The 19594-nt window shown below is 40.6% G+C and overlaps 1 protein-coding gene across 3 annotated transcripts; it reads right to left on the reverse strand.

Moving 5' to 3' along the window:
- Positions 1 to 213: 213 nt before the first annotated feature.
- Positions 214 to 19575, reverse strand: rbm27 (RNA binding motif protein 27). Of its 3 annotated transcripts, none has more exons than XM_031280559.2 (21): positions 19332 to 19575; positions 18232 to 18350; positions 17107 to 17234; positions 16131 to 16201; positions 14425 to 14615; positions 13628 to 13945; positions 12677 to 12904; positions 11557 to 11742; positions 9862 to 10008; positions 9529 to 9682; positions 8214 to 8367; positions 7522 to 7755; positions 6661 to 6792; positions 5928 to 6053; positions 5686 to 5760; positions 5453 to 5581; positions 4553 to 4657; positions 2293 to 2520; positions 2070 to 2153; positions 1814 to 1933; positions 214 to 1256 (listed from the first exon to the last, which is right to left on the reverse strand). In XM_031280559.2, the coding sequence occupies exons 1-21, from the start codon at positions 19388 to 19390 to the stop codon at positions 1161 to 1163; spliced, it is 3084 nt and encodes a 1027-aa protein (XP_031136419.1). In that variant the 5' UTR covers positions 19391 to 19575; the 3' UTR covers positions 214 to 1160. The 3 variants fall into 3 exon arrangements, with proteins under 3 accessions (XP_031136419.1, XP_031136418.1, XP_031136420.1); XM_031280558.2 differs by having other exon boundaries at positions 5405 to 5581; XM_031280560.2 differs by lacking the exon at positions 11557 to 11742 and having other exon boundaries at positions 5405 to 5581.
- Between the last annotated feature and the right edge of the window lie 19 nt (positions 19576 to 19594).

Here is a 19594-nt window from a genome sequence, read left to right on the forward strand (position 1 = left end):
AAATCACAAATCTTGTAAAAATTCAGCCATCCGCTGATTGTGTAAGGCAAAGAAATATATATATATATATATATATATATATATATATATATATATATATATATATATATATATATATATATATATATATATATATATATATATATATATATATTTTAAAATCAACTGTTCAGTATTACATTCAAACACCCGTCTATGGATCTCACATTTTTTAAATGGGTGATCTGATCCTTGTCCTGCCAGGCCTGATGGATGACCAGGAGACAGAATAAAACAAGTGAAAAATGTTACACACTCTTAGAAAATGTAAACTATAAACACCCACGTGGGTGTTTATATTTACACTGAGTGGCACCGGACATTTAGTGAGCAACAAAACACAAGGGGGGGTAATTTGAAAGATTTACTATAAGACTGTATCTGACGTGCATGGACACGGCGATTTGTAAACAAGTTTAGATTTTTCTATTGCACTGGTATCTTTTTTGTACCTGCACTGGCTCTAATATGGTTGTGGTACAGTATGAGCACCTTTTTGGTGCTGGGTAAAGGTGGCTCTGTTTAGTTAGAATACAACATGCACAAACTAGCATATAGTCATGCCAGCACAGTGAGTCACTGTCAAAAATATTTGGATGATCCTTTAACATTTTGGGCTTGGAAAAATAAATAAATCTCTCTCTGGTAGCAACAGAGAATGTTCTATTGGTGAGGGAATGGCTGTCCCTGAACTGAGGACAAGATCTTTCAAAAAACTGGTGAGAAAAAGGCTTAAATACAGTATGTATAAAAATACCTATTCACAGTAGACACAACTTTTGTGCATTACTGATATTAATTATCTGGTATGCACACTGAAACTTATACGTTATTCTATCTATAAGAACAACTTAACATTTATCTTTCTCAGCAAAAGTGAGAGGTTTTAAATAATTGTTCAGTCGAGGGATACAAAAACTGTCGGCCCTCTAAACTTCTTTTGATGTACAGTAAAGTAACAACGTTTTTACTTTGATTAGAGTCTAAAATTACTTAGTTCGACAATACTGGAAAAGAAGAAAAATGTGAGTTTGGTTGTATTGATTTCATCTGCTTGCTTGTCTTCAAGAAAGAAGCGACTGATTCTGCTGAAGAGCAGGTCATGACAAATCACGATGCCTTCATCGTCTCCAGGATCGGCTCTCGTATTCGTCATCTTCATCGTCGTCCTCCTCCTCTTCTTCCTCTTCACCAGGCAAATACGAGCTAGCTTCCTTCTGTTTGGATGAAAAACAAAACAAATCTATTGTTTAGCTTTGAACACCCAAAGTGATGAGATGACGTGAGGTTTCTTTACATTAGCCCCTTTCACGCAGCCTGTTCAAGGCGGGAATGATGCGCCTTTAAGCTGCCTCGCCGTCTGTGTGAGAGTTACGAAGAGGGAAGAGGAGGACAGAGTTGCCGCGCCTTTAAGCCAGCAGCGAGGGCAGTCACAGAGCCTTAACAGTGCCGAACCAACGTCCGTGTGAAAAGGGACCGCCGAAACATCCAAAAACATGAAAATACAGAATGAGGATTTCACCTGACAGTAATGCAGTTTTACTCAAAGGGCTAAGATAATCTTAGTACTGAGAGGCTTGCTCTGATTTTCCACTGGGAGCAGCAGTGAAACATTTAGAAGCACTGGAAAGAAATGTACAAGTTAAATCTGTGATATGTAACTAAAACTTCCAAAAGTTTCCCCACTTCGAATTTCAAGTTGTACTGTGCATGGACTTCCTTTCCTGGTTTCTGGGTGGCTATATTTTAGCCGTTTGTGTGTGATGTGTCATACCGCATTGTCCTCATCTTTAGCCTCTTCCTCCTCTGGCTCCGTTGTGACAGAGGGTGTTTTGGGCTTGTACCAGGAAATCTGCAGCACACGACCTTTGAACTTAGCTCCTTGGTTAGCTGCCTGGAAAATAAAACATGAGTTGCAAGTTATACCTTTTGTATTTGACTATCATTTCATTTTAGATGATTAGAGGGAGCAAAAGAAGAAAGAAAGGAGGCAAAGACAGACCGGTCTGATTCACAGTCATGCCACTTACATTCTCCGCTTCGCTTCGTGTCTTAAAGGTCATGACGACGCTGTTGGCGTCTTGGTCACGGACATCCTCGACCTCACCAAATTTCTAAGATAAAAAAAAAAAAGATCAGGATTAACTGCAGTGTAATTGTTCAATAATCAATTTAAATTCCCTGTGTAACAGTTAACAGTGTGACTCCTGAACCTGTTACTAAATAAGAGAAAAAAAATGTAACAGTCCTCACCACAAAGTGCGGCCTTAATTCGTCCTTCTCCTCCTGAGTGACACCCAAAATAGCCAGGGCTCTGGGTCTGTGGTCGACCACCATGCGGTTCACGGTCCCGCTTCGCGCCATCATCTCCCGGCTGCGGCCCCTGCCACGGCCCACGTGCACTGAACCGTGCTCCAGCGCCATCTTACCTCGGCCCCGACCTCGACCCAGTGGGGGCCGGATCAGACCCAACCGAGTCGCCTAAAAGAGGACAGTTCAGTAGGTTTAATGTTATAAAACAACCGAGCAGCTGCTGCTTTTTTTCAATACACACAGGCAAGAATATATGGGCTGTGCCACCTGGCTGTGTTAAAATAATCATTACGAACAGATTGTGCGTCTTGATGCTGTGCTGTTGTGCTTTTCATTGTGAAAACAAAAAGGAAACTACAGTGTTTTAATTTATCATGGGTCTACAGACTTAAACATCTCTTAAACATTCTTTACACTCGACTCTGGTCCCCGGTCACTCTCCACCCTTTACCATTAGTTGTCACTCCTCCATTTTTAAAGTGACATCTCCTGGCTTCCTAACCACTCCACAACCACTCTCCTATCCATTTGTCCCTCGCTCACTTCTCCCTCTAATTGTCATCCCGCGATTTTCTTACAAGGACCAGCAGCTCAAACTTTAATGAGACGGCACTCCATCAGTGTTGGACCTGTGTCTAATTTGGCTTCGTTAGCGGCCGTCTCTCTGGAATTACTTGAGTGGCTGCAGTTTAATATGCAGAAGGAGGGTTGGGGTTTGGATGAATATGCATTTTTAATAAACTAATTTAGGACGCATAGGGGTAGAAGGGAAAAAACATGCTAGGCAGGGTGTTGCTAACAACAGCTATGTTCTTTTTAGGCTGATCTTGTGACACAGCCGACCTAGTGTGTGTCTGTGTGTGCTGCTAGTTTAGACGACAAAAGAGAAGTGGGCAAAGTCTGAGCTGACTAACAGCCGTGGATGCAGCTTACATTTTTTTTTTCATGGATAAAAAAAAAAAACCCAAAACTATTTCATTTAATGATGAAAAGCCTAAAAAAAAAAACAGACTCATGTACTTTTAGGTTGTGTGACATATACACAATAACATATTGTCTTGCATACTTCTTATTAACATTCTGTGCCCTTTTTTTCTTATTAGCGCCGTAACTCACTTATCAATCATATATAGATACCTGCCTAATCGAGATATGCCCGAGAGCGTGATTTTTTAAAGACTCTTGATTTGCATCTCCTCTTACAGTTTTAATGCTACCAAAATGGTTAATTCGTACATTGTGCGACCTGTGACTTTTGCTTTTGTTTAGATATATTTCTTTAGTTATTATGTTTTAAACCAATCTCTTAGACATTGATTGTATCTCAGCCACTGTATACAATACTACCTCCATTCATCTTTCAGAATGCTCAGTGTTACACACTGACTAACTATACATAAGGTCATTATCAGAACATAAATAGTTTATGAGTTATATAATGCATTAAAGTCTATAGAGGCCGATTTTGTCCCATTGCAGTTATGACACGTCACCTGCACACTGTACGAACTCCCTTCAAATATCACAATTCTCAGTACTGAACCCCATCATCAACTGCAAATACAGTCATACAATGACTTGTACATTTTATATACTGTAATACATTAAAGTCTAAAGCAGAAGTGCTTTCACTCCCATTGAATCTTTAACTCAACTATTACATTAGTGTCAATGAGTTTTTATAGGATTATAAAATCAACCATTGATGTGCCAATTTGCATCAGTTCTTACAGCATTAACACACATTATCTTCAGGTAAAGCTTCTACAGTTCACAAATTCTTTCTGGTCCAAATGTGAGTGAACATAAACTTGATTGTGGGAATACAAAAATACAACTGAAAACTGAGGATTTTGTTTGTATTACTTATTCCTCTCAGGATCAAAATGTTGCTTTATTAATTTTATTGATGAAATACTACTTGTGCTTTTCATCCAGCCCTGTCAAAAAGTTATTTGGATGTGCTTGTTTTTTTTACCTGTATCTTTACATAATCAGGCAGTGTTGAGTGATATCTTATTTTCTGACTTCCTCTAAGGCATTTCTTGGTATCACATACTCAAATTCAGCGCTCAAGAAAAATGCTGCTGATGCAAGATGCGGCCACTGTCATCTCTTTGTGCGCTGCTAGCTATCTTTTCAGATTGTTGGCCTGTGGTTATGTACTGTGTGCGTGTGTGTGTGGGCATGTGTGTATTACCTCCACCTGCAACTGTCCCAGTTTTCTCTTTAGGTCTGTTGTATCCTCTCCAGAGGTCATCTTCTTGTGAAAGTCCAGCTCAGCATCCAGCAATTCCTTCTGGGCCTGGTGGTCACATATGTAAAATGAGAAAACACTTCAGTTTTTCATTTCTTTTTTTGTATTTAGTAAGTCAGTTTCAAAATAGATCTACAGTGGATGGACAGAACTCCACATGGCCATCTCTGTGTAAGGCCGCGCTCAGAGAGCATCCGGCGACTCCAGCGATCCGCAGCAGGGATGTGGGGCAGTGTGGGAGTGTCACCAAATGGCCTATTTGTGTGACACCCTGTTTTGTTCTGTAGACTTTATATTTCACAATTATTGTTTTCCGTCAGAGCGTTGTTATAATCTCGACATTTCCATCCTCACTTGAAAGCAGCTTAATTTCTCAGAGAGAAAAAGAAAAGAGACGTGCTGTGTCCTGTGCTTGGTGCTGGAGCTCGTTGCAAGAACTTAGCTGCCCAGGGGTTTGTGTAACCGCTAAGTTCTTGCGTTTCGTTTTTTACCCTCAGTTATTAAAAAACGTTCTTGTGGCAGCGAGTACTGTTTACTGTATGGAACTCTTACAACGCCCCAAAATGGACTGTTAAGTCTTACGCCGGTTACATGATTGGCCACTATAGCGTGACGTTGGGTTGCTTTTCTCCAAAAGTTGAATTTGTCTTTTTGGCACCCTCCTAACGCACTATCCCCATTCAAAATGAATGGGACCACTGGCGTTTTCGCCGGACTGCCTGCTCTAGTCTGAACGCGGCCTAAAAGGAGATGATGCACTCCATCATGCTCCTGACCAAAATGGCCCAAACTTACATCAGTCTTGGTCTTGGACTGGCCGTGGTTGGGTTTGGCGCTGGATACCTGGGAGGCAGGGTTCATTTCATTCTGCAGCTGTGCGATCTTCTCCGTCAGCTCCTTCAGGGTCTTCATGACGTTGGCTCGTTCCTCGGGTTTCATCCCTCGGTTCTTCTCAAGGCGGTTTATCAAGGCCTGGAGGAAGAAGGACGAGCAGTGAGAGAGAAGAAGGTGTTAAAGACAGGAAAAGAAGGGTGGGGGGATAAACAGAAGGGAAGGGATGTTGAGGCCAGTCTTACCTTCTGACACTCAATCTGTGTCTTTAACATCTCTTGCTTCTGCTTTCTCATGTCCTGCTGGAGTTTTAATGCCTCCTAAATGAGAAAAAGACAATAAAAAAAGACATTCACTGAAGTGAAAATTTGCTTTAAGTGGACATTTCATTTCTCAATAGTGGCCCCTGAGGGAAACAAATGGTTAATTCCAGCTCTGCTATTCTCGTATCCAGTCAAAATATGTATTATAAAATTAAGCCACATGCCTGTTTCTTCTTGAGGACTTCCTGTGCTTCTAGTGCTTTTCCCGTTTTTCCAAAGCTCTTTGAGGAGGACTTTAGGGCTGTGGAAGTATAGGGGCCCTTCTGGGTGTTTGTCAGTGCAGGCACCACCTAAGTGCCCCACACAGAGAGAGAGAGAGAGAGCGAGCGAGAGCGAGAGAGCGAGATCATCACAATGAGCTTGTGTACAGCTGCAATAGACATGAGCAAGAATGCATTAAGTGCAAACAAATTATTATTTATTCTCCTGCATTACTCCTATTCTTATATGCTATTAGGATGTGTGAGACCAGCTGACCAGTGTCATTGGACTGTAATCTTTAGGTCTCTGAGGCCTCTAGTTTCATAGCGGTGAACTGGCGGTAACATGTTCCCATTTGCAATTGCACAAACCGCAGGGCAGGGTTTATTAATTCTAATATTTGTGTGTTGGGAACATTCCACCTACACTGTTGACTGGACGCGCTGACTGTCCAGATAATATTACACCGAACGTGCTAACACGCTAAACTAAGGTAGTTAACCTAGTTAAAATTATACCAGCATGTTAGCATGCTGACATGAGCATTTAGCTCAAACACTACTGTGCCTAAGTACAACTGCACAGATTGATATTAAGTGTGGTATTCCAAGCTTGTTGAAACAAATCATTTATTTGAAATTGCCATTTCACCCAGGTCTGGCATCATCTGACACCTGCATATAGACTACAACGTACAGTGACAACGTCTGTGTTTGTGTTCAGGCTGCCCGGCTTGGTTGTAGCTGTGACCCCAGGCAATGCTTGCAGGTGATGCTTGGGTACAGTCTTGTTCAACACGTAGGCGGCTGGACTGTGCTGCTTGATACCCTGCAGATCAAAGAAAAGGGAGAAAAAGGTCAATCTGATGGAGTGGTAAAACTAAAGCCCAGGTCAGACCAAAGATTCGCAAAGAGACAAAACCGTTTTTAGAACGTTGCAAAGAAAAGTTGCAGTAGTCTGAACCGGCCCGTCTCAGCTCGACTCAAGCTTGTCAAGTCGCCAGTGGCTGGTTTTAGAACGTAAAGGGACACCACCTGTTTCAACAGACAAGAGCGAGGTTGGCTTGTAAAGTCAGTTACAAACTATAGAATCAAAATGATCCATAATCTTCTAAAAAGTTCTATGTTACAAACGGTGAACTGGTTGAAATGGCAGAGTTTTGGGACCCACAAGCGTCCACGAGCACGATATATAATCAAGCGAGCTAGAGTGACTTAAGAGAGGAAGCGGTGTTAGAACAAAGCCGTGAATCGTAAAGAAATACAACACTGTTTTCGTGTTTCTAACCCTATCCACATTCATATTTTAGGATGCTACAAATGATATCCAGCTACAAAAGAAAACCAAAGTCTGAAGTTAGAACAGAAGTACAAAGAGTGGTTGCTATGGAGATGATACACCGTCTCGTCACATTGGTGTAAACTGGCAAGTTTCAGAACGTTGCAGACCGGCGCGTTGCAAGAAATTGCAAGTTTCAACTCATTGTGAATCTTTGGTCTGAACTGGGCTTAAGAGATCATCACGAAAAGAAGAACTTCTACTGGTTTCAGCTCTAACCTTATGCATGTTGCTGTGCTGCAGCCCCTGGCTGGGCACTGACCCGGCCACCTGGCTCCCTGAGCTCTGCTCCGGCTGCTGAAGCCCTGTGTTGTTGGTGCCGGGCTCGCGGTGCCAGTACACACGGATGAAGCGGTTGTTGAGGACCGCCTCGATGCTGGATATGGCCCGCCTGGCCTCTTCATTCTTTGTGTACTGGATTAACGCTGCCTCTGGGTCTCCGCCAAACACCACCTGGATTGAGTTTAGGGTGTGCAGAGTAGGTATGTGAATTAGATGAAACAAACTATTCTGTAGATCTGAACTTCATGAACTCTGAACGCTGCTAAACATTGAGCTATTCGTTTTTGTCCAAAATTCAACATATTCATTACATTACAAAGTCATGTTAAGTTTTGTTTCTCTTTTTTTTGAGTTGAGTCTAAAGGCATATGTGAGCCACATATAGCAAATGTGACATCCTGTTACATTTTGTCCTGCAACTTCTGTGAATCCTGCACTGTATGTCTGTCATGTGTCTTTTGTCAAATGCAAAATTTTAATAATTTTCACTAGACTTCTTGGCAAACTACAGTCTACTACTTCTTCTGTTACTATTCTTGTCTAAACTTGTCAAACTGATCCCTTCAACAATGACAACTGTAGCCCTTTGCAAGTCTGCTCAGTGCAAAGCAGCAATTTATGCATTTTACCTGGATATTGACGATGGTTCCAAATTTGCTGAAGTGCTCATTGAGCTTGGTGATGTTGTTGAGCTCACGTGGGATCTTGCGCACCTCCAACTTAGTGTTCACATAGTGATACCTCTTGGGGAAAGTGTTCTTATGTTGGTTGTTAAAGCTGGGCCTAAAACAAGAAGAAGACTGTGATGTTGATACCTGAAGTTCACCACAGTATTTGCTTTAAAGCAGCCATATTATGCTCATTTTCAGGTTCATAATTGTATTTTAAGGTTGTACCAGAATAGGTTTACATGGTTTAATTTTCAAAAAACACCATATTTGTGTTGTACTGCAGTGCTCTATCTCACTGCTGCAGATCCTCTTTTCACCTGGTCTCTGTTTTAGCTACAGAGTGAGACCTCGTTTCTTCTTCTTCTTCTGTACTATCTTTGATTGCACTGCACATTCCCAGTAGCTCAGATGTAGATCATGTCAGCTAGCTAGCTCCATAGACGGTAAAAGAAAGGCTGTTTCTACAACTTTGGTCAGTTACAAGGCAGGATTAGCTGGGAGACTTCTAAATGAGGGCGCACATGTAAGTAGTTCTTTTGTAGATTATGGTGAACTTGTGTGTGTTGTAGCAGTGCTTTGCTATTGAGAACGAGGTAGCATGCTAGCGTTAGCCATAGCGTTAGCATGCTAACGCTACGAGCTAATGGTTGCGGTTAGCCTGCTCGTTTCGGCTTGTGACGTCACAAGCCGTGCCGATTTTGAACAGCTCACCCAGAGACTGAAGGCAGGACACATTCAGAAACTGTATCTCACTCTAAACAGCATGGGTGGATTTTTTTCAAAGTTTGTATGAGTGTGGAAGCACCAGAGACACAACATAACACCCCAAATCCCAGAAAAAGTGATTTTTTTCATAATATGGGCACTTTAAAGAAAAATAATAGGAAAAGCAGACAAGCCAATCAACATTTTAGGCAAGATCACTAACAATGATAAGCGGTGAAATCGAACCCAGATTGATGACCTGAGGTTTGAGTTTCCGCCTTCATACTGAAGTTCCTACAAACCACATAACAGTTCTACTTGAAAATGAGGAACATGTTTAATCTGGTTGACACTCAACCTTGTCACCTTGGCTTAAAACAAGGCTCTCATTGCAGTGACAGGAAACGGGGGAGGCAAGGATTTGTTTGATCAAATTTCCACTGGCTAGCTAGTTTCTTCTAATTTTTTTTCCAAGCTTAATGATTTCCATAAAAGGCAGGACATTTCTCTATTTCAAATTTCAACATCAGTCAAACCCTTAAAACGTGCGCGTCTTTAAAATCCTTACTTCTCCAACCAGGGTTTTTTAGCTGCTGGTCCCTCAGCTGTACTGGGTACCATGGTTCTCTTCCTGCTGTCCTGCTCTGTGTTGAAACGGGACACGTTACTTCCAGGAGTGCTGGCTGCAGTGGCAGGCTCTGTCTGGATCACTATGTTGGCAGCTGAAAGACGCACACACACAGACAAAAACACAGAGAAACAATTATCACTAATTAACACTTTTGCATATAGCTATATCCATCATAAAGCTGTCCATCATCATCCATCAGTCCAACCGTACCCATTGCCCAGGATTAGTTTAGGGAAGAGTGTGACTACTAAGAAGGCGAATATTTGCTACCTCTGGAGCCTTGTCCTTCGTTGGAGGTGAGGCCGATAAGGTTGGAGCGCTGCGTCTGCACCCGGGGAATGAACTGACGGTACGGGTTACGACCTGCTGCAGTCAGGCCTGGCGACTCTGGGTTATAGCCCTCTGGATCATAGTTATCTAATGTGTAAAAATGAACACACACACACACATAAAACACACCAAGTCTTAGAGCAGGGAATATAAAAAATCTTATTAACAGCCATAATGTGAAAAAATTCAAATGAAAGAAAATGAACAAAGATAAACTGAAATTACACTATGAAATCAAGCAGTCTGGCATTAATAAGTAAGTACTGCCTGGCATTCAGTGACCTATCTAGCACACACCAATCTTGTAAAGAAGTTTTAATGTGTCCAATTGAGTAACAGAAGCAACCTCCGACAGTCTGTTAAATACAGCTCTAAATAGTAATTCAAATAAATATGTAATAATGAGAAAAATATATACAAATGACAATAAATGAAAGTACAGTAATTGTAATGGAAAAACATATATCCAAGATGATAATCAAGATGAAACACCATAAGGTGACAATTCTTATCCTGAGCCACAGTTTACTGTAATACAAAAGGCAAAATTTAACAAAATGGGACCTTTCATTACACATGTGATTTTGGCTATCCGAGTTGAATTAAGGTGTTTGTAAATAACTAAAAATAGACCCACTCCATTTGAACTAAGCACTAGCTTTTCTGCTTAGCTGGAATTATCCATAAGCTGAATTACACTTAACACAATAAGATGTGGCAGAGTTAATGTGAATTGCTAATAGCTACTTTGTCTTAGGTTAATAAACAGTGCTACCCTCTGGTCAACAGCCGTTACTGCAGTCTGAAGAAATACATGTGCATTACACACTGCATCCACTACAACGTCACGCATGAAACAACTTTTGAAGGAGAAAAGAAAGACAAGGTAGTCCACAAAAAGCAACCTAATGCTCACTTGCTTAGTCTGTATAGTTCAACCTTAACTTTAGTGTCATTTCTACCAGGGCTGCAATGGTTTGTGTATTCGTACGGAACCGTCACGGTGCGGGGGTCACAGTCCGGTGCACGCAGAATACACAGTATGTAGATTGGTGAACGTATTGTGGAACCAAAGTTCACAGGTGTGAGTTCTGCCCAGAATTTTTTGTTTGGGGGGACTTTGAATGTTTAAATATAGCAAAGGTGGAACTAATTGAAAAACTTTTTATTTTGTATCATTCAATTTACTTTGGTATTTTCAATTCCATAGCATGAGAGATGCGTTTTAGTTTTATAGCCTATTGTGACCTGTTGCCTTTTGGCAAAGTGTTTGTTTAGTGTTCGCACGGTGTAATATAGAAGTGTTTGAAATGTTCCTTATTTTTATAATGAAAATAGTTTGCTGAAGTTGCTAGTGAGCAAAATGTCCCAATCAGTTCCAAGCAAGAGGATTTAGTCCGTCTTTGACACTAGCACTACGATCGGCTCAAAACAAATGAAAAACATATCCTCATGCATTGGTTTGTTTCTCCGCATTACCAAACTTGCACCGGGGTATGAATCGAGCCAAGACTTTTGTGTACCGCTACACCCCTAATGTCTACTATAATTAAACAAAAACAGGAAAGCAGGAAATAGAGCACTAAACAAAGACCATAATTTCCCAATCTGAATAGGAAAAGCATCGCTGCTTACATTCAGACTGGACATATTGGGGACGAAGAGATACAGATGAGGACGAGGAGGGAGGAGGTGGAGGAGGAGGAGGAGGAGGAAGAGTAGGCGGCAGCCCCACACCAGGCGGTCCAATAGGAGGAGAAGAAGTGATTGCCGTTTGGTGGTTAGGGGTATCAATCCCACTGGTTACTATCAGTGGGGGTCCTGAGGGAGAGACAAGCCCATGCTAATGTCTCAGGTATATCACAAGTATGACAGTGAGTCTTTGATTTGTGCTACTAAAACGTATTTCATGCCAGACAGGTTGCTTTAATATGACAGTGAAGGTTCCAGAAAGTGATAACTGTTCAATGCAATGCTTCCACGTTACGATAAAACTATATAATTTGCATCAGATTTACAGCAAAATCACAAGAGAAACATCACAGTATGAACATCATTTCATGAACCAGCATATTCAAGGCAATGGTAGGAATAAGCCACAATTAGACAGGACGGTATGTAGAAAGAAGAGCAACTTAATGAACGGCCTTTTCTTCTACCAGGTAAATAAAACCCTCTCTACGGCAGCGTGTGATGTCTATGTTCAGTGTGTTTCCACAAATAATGTAGTCTCTAGAAATAATACTGATAAATACTGTATACAACAAGCTGGATTTCCAGAATACAAAAAAATCTAAAACACAATAAATAAACAACTAAAACAAGGGCCATAAAAACAACCAAGGTAGTGAAATTATGCCTGTGTATCTAAAAAAAAATGTTTGTCAGAAGTTCTGAATCAGCTATAGACACAGTAATGGATACAGTGTCACTTAAAATTAAGGACTACTCTCTTAGAAGAGATTTCTGATCTGTGCAACACTCCCAGCAGTTATGACATACAACATATCATCAAAATGTTTACCTAATTGTTGGTGGAAGCAAGAAAAAGAGTAGTCACTTATATCCACTTTAAGAAATTGATAAGGGAGCACATTACCAGAGATGGAGGAAAAGTGTCCATCTGCAGCGGTTTGTAAAAATCAAGTCACTGGTCGCTTTCACAGTTGTACTAGTCACGGGAAATGTTGCTGCTCACATCAATTGGAATTTCGAGAAGTTTCCATTTATGCACCAGTGTTGCGGTACTACTTACCAGTCATGGGGAAGACGCCCGGTGGTGGTGGCTGGCCATAGGGTGGCATCGCAGGCATCCTGAGGGGAGGGGGTGGCTCAGTGATCGGGGGCATGGGCAGGCCAGTGGGGGGCATAACAGGTGGGGGAGGGAACGGAATCATGTTCGGTAGATTGACATCATCAACGATGAGAGGGTCGTTGCCGTGGTCGAATGGACAAAGGTCACCACGGACACAAAATCCCTTTTCTGTGTGAAGGAGAAACAGACGTTAAAATATAGCTTTTTCATACAGAATGTAGGTATTTCAGATGTTTAGGACACCGTAAAACCCTCTAAGCAAGACCTACAAATGTTCTCGGTACTTTTTCCTCAGATACTTAAAAGTATCTATTTGTAACCTATTGTAATCCTTCTAAGGGTTTTGGGCCCCTGGAAGTCAAATTCATTCACAAAAATATTACTGAAAGGATAATAAGAACAAATATAAAGAGCAATGAGGATAAATAAACAAGATGAAAGCTTGTCCAAGATCAAAGCAGCTAAAACATACAGTGCATGTATTTACCCCACAGTCTCATTAAGAAACTGGGTCCCTAGTGGCTGTGTTTGAGCACTGTGACAGATAGCAGTGTGCTTCAGGGACAGTGGCTAACTTTAAACCCTTGTGTCTCTGGTGAGCCTGCTTGCTTTCCTACATTTCACTGGGGAGAAAAGAGCGAGTGCTAAACAGTGGTCATTAGTGATGAGACAAAATAAAATAACCCTTAATGGGAATATAATGTTAAAGATTAGACAGCAAACCTTACAATGACAACGTAACTTTCTGCAGAAATAGTTAAACATCAATATGCTCTGAGATGGAGGAAGGAATGTTGTGGCAAAACAAACAAAAAAGAAAAAACCCCAGAAGAATTGTTAGTAAGCATAAATAAAGGGCAAGGAGGAAAAGATGATTCACTTTGTTCCTACCATCATAATCCCTGCAGCGCTGTTTGAGCGAAACAGTCTTGTTGTTAAAAGGCTTGCCGACAACATCTTGCCTCTGGGTACCATAGTAGCCAGACCAGCTGTCTGTAGTGCTATCGGGCAGGTGAGCCGGTGTTACTACGGGAACACCTCCCGGTCCTGAGACTCCAGCGGACGACGAGGAAGAAAAGGGGTGCGGAGGTGTGGGCAGGGGCAGGAGAGGCGACGGGTGCTGCTGCTGCTGCTGCTGGGAGCCGGATGTGTTGGAAGAGTTGTAGCAGTCTGTATCCTTCCTTTCCAACTCAAACTTAGATTTGAAGTCTGTTGAAGACAAGCAGAAATAGAGGTATTTTAACAAAACACGAATAAGTATTACAGTAGAGTAGTGGTCCATAGCAGAAATGTATACACTGTCAATATTAAGCTTTTAAAAAACAGATACTTCTTTCTTCATGTCAAACACTTAGAGGTGTAGATTACCGTAACCTTGCAGCTGATAAGGCCAATTCCAGGCCGTATTGTTAAATCCCCACTGATGTGACTGCAAAGCTGTCCACATTGTTCCTTATCGATAACAACTCCCAGCAACACTGACCAACAATCCAACAGAATATAATACAAAATGCTACATCCACAACTCTGTTCAGTCTACTCTCCAAAATCTTAAGCGCCTCTGTGCACTTCACACTCTGCATCACTAATGCACAGTTCGACTGTGCTGACAGGAGCTTCAGCAACTACTACACTCTTGGGTCTGGTCCCCTGTGCTGTTGTTATTGGCTGTGGGGGAACTTTCTCACCTCTGCCTCCTCTGTGCTCCCTGTCCCTGCTCTTTCCTCGGCTGCCACTCCTGCTCCGGCTGCGACTTCGGCTGTAGCTCCTCCCACGGGGGCTGCCCCTGCGACGCTCGCGGTGCGAGTCATTGACGCTTTTCCCGTGCCGATCAAAGTCGCGCCGCTTGCGCTCATCTCGCCTCCTGTCATCACGGCTCCTGTGTGGTTTATGAGTTAGAGGGAATATATTTCAATAACTATCTTGTAAGGGAAATTATACAATTATACACATAATCATGTTTGAATGTTTATTACACATACTCCTTATTACATCAGCACGTGTAATAATCATGTATTATTTCTACTTTGTTGATCATTCTGTACCATGTAGAGTGAACCTTTGCCTGATTGCTCCCCAGGGTGCTACAAATATGTAAAAAGGTTTCTGGGAAAGTGTGTTTGTGTTAAGCATGTAACAAGTTGCCAGCAGTAACTGTAAGTTGAGACTAGACCATACTAGACAGCCACCAAGGGAAGCAGCTTCATCTCCTGTAAAGTCATACATGGTTCAAGCATGACCCCTGGGAGTGCCAACCAAGAACTGGGACCACTCCAAGGTATAAAAGGAGGTGAATGGCTTCTCTTGGGTGTGCACATTTCAAACAGACCTTTGTTATGTGTACCGTGCTCGGAGCATTAATAAAGTTTGACAATACTGTAAGAGATTTGTCTCATTCCTCTTTTGTCAAAGTGTAATTGCAAAATTGCCACAGCAGTGGTGGATGAGTTAAAGGGATTTTTTTCCAATAACTATCTTTATGCCTGTTTTAAGAGTCCAACAGACATATTTAAGAGGGTTGTAGCAGGATTGAATCTTAAACCAGCTATGGTAAATGGAGGTCATAATGATCATATCAAAATACTCTAAATCAGTTCTGGTGGCCTTCATTCAACAGTACTGGAGAAAGAAACAGGCTTTGAGTTGTTATTGGAAAGAGGCTTTCATTTCCCTTGTTTTATAAGTGTATGTTAGATTAGGATTATACTTGGATTACTAAATATATCCTCCCTTCTATCCGATCTGCTCCAAAGCACTGTGTTAATTTGCTGTTGTTGTTTATGAAACCTTAACAGGCTTCTTTATATATTTTACATTAAAACTATTACAGCATTTCTTGGGGCATAATCCCTTTCTTTTCCTAAAAGGCTGTTGGTGTTCAAAATCTACAGGAAGTGTTGAGTTTCATGAACTGTACACAGTGAAAGCACAGAAAAATAAACTGATCAGAATGAATAAATTATAGACAACTGATTTCTGCCATTATTTCTGTCATAAAGACAGAGAAACCGATTTAATGCCGCAGAAAGTAAATCAAGCATCAAAGCAAATTAAACACCAACTGTTGTTTTGAATGTTAGTATAACAGTTCTTGTATTGTCCGATCTGTTATTGACAAGGGACAGGCTACTAGACACCAGGGCCTTCATCAAGCCACATACAGGACTCGTGGGAAACTAACCATGCAATTATACTGTATATATCGACATGTTAAGATCTCTACAAAATGATGGGTTTTTATCAGCAGTAAGTAATCTATACCCTATTTATTGCACAGTCAGCCTGACTGGGACTTGAATGAAGGTGCTATATGTCTCACATGTCAGAATAGTATCTGCATATATGCTTCGTCATTAAGCTGAGCAGAAACGTATCCCCGAACCCAAAGCCATACCTGGACTCATTGAAGTTCCTCAGAGGACTTCTCCTCCGCCTGTTTTCTCTCTCCTCCTCTGGAGTTTCAGCCTTGAGGGAAAAAAAACTGTTACTTGACTTAAACTGTTTTCTATTTTATGTTTTTAAAACAGAAGATTTATATGCAGTGTCCTGTAATACACAATGACATATTTACTAAATGATTTGATCCGTATGTGACAATACAGATTTTCACAGTCAAGCTATGTACAGTGGCACTCATAAGTTGATGAACCCATGTTTAAGTTGACTAAAAAGAGGAATAAAAAAAAAATCATCATTTGGAAATTGATCTTAATGCCTTAATTAAAACCTAGAGATTGGCATGGGGTACTTTCCATAAAACCATCTCTCCATCATCTCTTTATCAGGAAGCATAGTATCCAGAATACTATACATCCTGATAAAGTTCCCTTGGCCTTTGGAATTAAAATAGCCCCACATCATCACATCCCCTTCACCATACCTAGAGATTGGCATGGCTTTATTTCAGTTAGCCTAATAGCTGGTTGGATTTGCATTGAGAGATGATTTTATGGAAAGTACCCCATGCCAATCTCTAGGTATGGTGAAGGGTATGTGATGATGTGGGGCCATTTTAATTCCAAAGGCCAAGGGAACTTTATCAGGATGCATAGTATCCTGGATCCATGAAATAACCTTTAAAAATAAAAAGCTGCCTGCCTCTATGGGAATTTAACATAGGGGTGTACTTACTTATGACCCCTGTATTTTAAGGAAGAACATTTATTTATTTTTGATACATTATTCATTCACACAGAAAATTGGTGTTTGTAAAAGTTGGATTTTTCCTCATTTTTTTTAATTAAGGCATTAAGATAAATTTTTTTATTCCTCTTTTTAGTCAACTTTAGCATGGGTTCATAAACTTATGAGCGTCACTGTATTTTCAGAGTCGTATTGTAGCCAATAAATGTGTCACTATTTCTCTTTACCTCCACAACATCAGATTTGACTGCAGGTGGTTTGACCTCTTCTTTAGGAACTTCCTTGGCAGCAGGATTTCCCAGGTAGTTCTTAGTTGTCAGACATTCAAAGAGTTTATCCACAAATCCTGTTGTCTCTGCAAAGACAACATGAATCATGTGAATATATTTCATCTTTTATCTTAATTATGTGCCGTTTTGCATACTCCCTTTAAATTGGCCATCAGGCATGAAATGTACTGACATTCCTCCTGACACTAAATATTTCTCTGCTCCTGGCTGCACTAAATATATCCAAAGTCTAATAAACACCAAATAATTAACACAGAAAGAGCAAAGACAATATACTGCTGCTTGATAAAACATGTAACAAAATGGAAAAAAATAAAATAAAAATGTAATAAAAAGGAGAGAAAATGCAATTCACAAAATAAAAAGAAACTACATTCAAAGAGGTAATTTGAACGATTTATTTTATCTTTGGGTATGACTATGACAATAGTTGAGTTCTGACAGGCTTTAAACTTTGCATCTTCATTTACGGTCTTGCGCTGTACAGTACTTTTGCATAGGAATGGTTAGTACAAGGGAATTTTAACTTCAATCAGCGGCTGTGTTGAAGCAAAAACTAAGATGTTGTTGGAAGGGCACAGAACTGAATTGTAGTTTTAAACCACGAATTCTGCTGAGACATGTGTATCCATCACCAACCCAATCATATTCTGTGATTGTACTGTGCAATTAAAAGTAAAGTGAAACCATTTAATAAAGTGAAATAATTGTATCCATTAAAAGGAAAGAAAGCACAACTCAACTCAAGCTACACAAGTTTATGATTCATGTAATACAGGCTGGAGATAGAGGGGGGAAAGTACTTTCAAATGATGGTCCTCTGGTGACCATATTGGGGATTCTGAAGGAGTAGATGGTGACACAGTAATGTATAGCTGATTGCATCTATAAGTGTATAATTAAACTTAAATTAAATAAATTCAGCTTTTTATCTTAATTATGGAAGTCTCTGCTGGAGGAAAACCTGCAAAACTTTCTTGACCAGCAAGAGCTAGGGTCAATATCAAAACTGCATGTTGCAATCACTCACACTGGCAGAGAAGCTTTGTGTGGCATTCATACCTTTTTGTAGGAAGACATCAAGCTGATCAGCACAAAGTGCTTTCAGCTCTTTCTCCGGTTTGTCCTTCTTTACAAGAGCCACGACATAGTTGGCTAATGCAGAGGGGTCAGCATCACATCTGTAGGTTCAAATATACATTGTCAATATCAGCTACCCTTTCTTTAACAATACAATAGGAAAAAGCAATTCAGTTTTTGTCAAACTACTTAATGACTAAAACATGGGATTCAAAAGCAAGAAAGAAAACTTCCAACTGCAATAAACTGTATGTCAATGAGGTGTGCCGTCCAGTGGTGCCCATGCATGCAGACATTTTTTTTAAATAAATCTAAACTTAAACCAAATAAAAAGACAGAATTCCCACCATGCTATATTGTATAAAACCTTTGCATGCTACAAAGTCCTGTCAGCCAGCAAGTGGTAGGGCTATTACAACAACATTACAAGCACACAAAGCCCCAGTGTGCATAACACCATCTACTCTGTGCATCAACTCCTCTTTAATCACTTTGTATATGTGTAAAAACATCAATTTATTTATGTGCGATAACGTGTCCTCTTGTAATTACAGTGCAATTTCATGATTTTGCATTTAATTGAGAGACAGAAAGAGAGGTCGAAAGTCTGTGTGTAACTATGGTAACTCAAAGAGCAAACAATTCTTATGTATTTATGCAAATGTATCTATAACTCAGTAACGCAACGCTGGATAAAGTTCAACATATCGAACACTTATTTAAACTCAAGTAGTAGCTAACATCTAAGTTGTCTGTTGCAGATTGATAGCTTGCTACAGATCTGTGATAGTCACATTATCGTGGGCTAGCTTAACTAACTAACGGTAATGTTACACAAAAACAAAAGAGCAAAGTGCACAATTTCTATTTCTTTAGCGTTAGGTTTAATAACAAGTCCTGCAGCCTCTCCTTACTATGAAAAGCCAGCTAGCGGCAACGGTGGTTTGCTAACTCGTGCAAGAATTTGCCATCAGATTCTAGCCCTCTATTGATGCCTGGCTAACCCACTGGCTAGCTGGCTAACATAGCTAACGTTACGTAGCTAGCATGCAAGCTAAATGTCATTTCAATTCAACACTCACATTGGCTCCAGGAGTTTTGCCAGCCATGACTTCAAGGCTTCAACATTCTCTATGATCATCGTGAGAAAGACTATAATACTGTCTATAAAATGAAAGTGCGTTTCGATAACCCTGCTTTCATCGTCTATAAATTTAATAAGCTTTAAGGCCTTCTGTCTCTCTTCACTGGCAGGTCGGACGAAAGTGTTTACGGCATGGCAATACAAGTTGAGTTGTCGTAACGCAAGCCAGACGACGGACGTTATATATCGTGTCATTATTCA

This window comes from Sander lucioperca, chromosome 13 (assembly GCF_008315115.2).
Source record: "Sander lucioperca isolate FBNREF2018 chromosome 13, SLUC_FBN_1.2, whole genome shotgun sequence".
Lineage (NCBI taxonomy): Eukaryota > Metazoa > Chordata > Actinopteri > Perciformes > Percidae > Sander > Sander lucioperca.

Excerpts from the sequence above, each read along its gene's own strand:
- rbm27 (XM_031280558.2), bottom strand. The coding sequence starts at position 19,390 with ATGATCATAGAGAATGTTGAAGCCTTGAAGTCATGGCTGGCAAAACTC. Across the intron at positions 4,658-5,404 it reads AGTCCAAGACCAAGACTGAT|GCCCAGAAGGAATTGCTGGA; the intron begins GTAAGTTTGGGC and ends TGTGACCACCAG. Across the intron at positions 1,934-2,069 it reads CACGAAGCGAAGCGGAGAAT|GCAGCTAACCAAGGAGCTAA; the intron begins GTAAGTGGCATG and ends TTTATTTTCCAG.